This window comes from Amia ocellicauda, chromosome 13, assembly GCF_036373705.1.
Source record: "Amia ocellicauda isolate fAmiCal2 chromosome 13, fAmiCal2.hap1, whole genome shotgun sequence".
NCBI classification, from domain to species: domain Eukaryota; kingdom Metazoa; phylum Chordata; class Actinopteri; order Amiiformes; family Amiidae; genus Amia; species Amia ocellicauda.
Genome location: NC_089862.1, coordinates 9340722 through 9342360, shown reverse-complemented (window position 1 = coordinate 9342360; position 1639 = coordinate 9340722). Strand labels below are relative to the sequence as shown.

The 1639-nt window shown below is 39.6% G+C and overlaps 1 gene segment (V, D, J or C); it reads right to left on the bottom strand.

The window, feature by feature from the left end:
• Window positions 1–586: 586 nt before the first annotated feature.
• On the bottom strand, window positions 587–1307 carry LOC136766420 (Ig kappa chain V region K29-213-like). The segment is given in 2 exon segments: window positions 587–1051; window positions 1195–1307. Coding segments are annotated over 2 exon segments (399 nt in total).
• Window positions 1308–1639: the final 332 nt, after the last annotated feature.

Here is a 1639-nt window from a genome sequence, read left to right as displayed (position 1 = left end):
ATGTATACAGCTTCCTTCACACTGACTGCAGAAAGTCTGCCAGACTTAACACACCCATGTAAAAAAGCCAACTGAGTGATGCATTAATTGATAAAAAGGGGCGAAAATAAAATGTTGAAAAACATTAGAACTAAGGGATGGGTGCAATTAAACAGTTGAAAAACAGACTACAACTGCCATCAGTGTAGGATTCCATAAAATTCTGTTTTGGAATCGTAAGTAATTATAGAATATTCAATCTAAATCAAAAGAGACAGTGCGTGTGTGTAGAGTGCGTGTGTGTAGTTAGTACCTGAACATGCAAAGTGCTGATGAATATCCAAATTGATGATGAACTGATGCTGGTGATGAAATGTACCCCATTTTAACAGCATATATGTAAAATTCATCCTCATTACAGTTTCAGATTGTTTTTGGTGTGAAATTCCCACTATGGTGCACTTCAGGAATATACTTTATAGGTGCTGTGCTCCCGTGCTGTCCTGTCAGCTCCTTTCTCCCCCTCCATCCATTACAGTGAAGTCAATACAATCTTAATAAACATCTGTGAACAATATTACTATGACTTTGAAAACAAGGCTTAAGATACTAATTTTAAAAATCTGTATTAATACATACAACATTATATGAAAGGAAATATGCTCCTAACCAGGCCAGTAGGTCTCAGCTGCAGCTGTGCAGTCTCTGTGCAGTTCAGCTGAGGGAGGTTTTTGTACGACTGTGTATCACTGTGTGAACACCCAGCTACTACTGGGGAAGTGTGCACTCTGACAGTAGTAATCTCCTGCATCTTCAGGCTGGACTCCTCTGATGGTCAGAGTGAAGTCAGTCCCAGATCCACTGCCACTGAATCGCTCTGGGATCCCAGACTGACGGTTAGTGGCATAATAGATCAGGAGTTTAGGAGCTTCTCCAGGTTTCTGTTGGTACCAGTGTAGGTAGTTGTTATTATATACTGCACTGCTGACTTTACAGTTCACAGTGATGGTCTCTCCTTGGTGAACAGATTTCACTGATGGAGTCTGAGTCACAGTGTACTGTCCACTGGATTCTGGAAATGAAATAAAAAAATACAAATACATTAATGTAATACACATTTAAACAATCTGATTTTGTGTATGGGTTTGATGTGTCACTGTTTAGATATTATGAATACATACAAAACTGAAATAATAAAATATAAATAATTCTCACCCTGAGTGCAGATGGCGAGAGCCCAGATGAAGATGGTTATGAAAGTCATTGTTGTTGTGGATTGTGTTGCCATGAAGGGCAGCTCTCAGTCATGAAGTGTTAAACTCACAGGGCTATAAACACTCCCAGAGCACTGAAGCATGTGCTGCCCATGCAAAGTGGCTCTTCTATGCAAATTGTCTTCCTTGGTAGAGCAGATATTTTTAGCAAAGTGGTGCTGTGTGTTCTGACAGAGCAAGATGAGCAGTTTAGGATTAACACTCCCCCTAGACAAAGAACAGCTTAGAAGGATATAAGGAGCATATGATAAATCTGTTGTGTGTTTATTGAACTCATCATGACTGCAGTGGAGAAATTATGTGTAGAGCTCCTGTGTGTTGAATAATTGGGACTGTGTGTTCTAGTAGTAAAATAATAAAGGGAAGCAATGCCTTAGCTTTGCTGA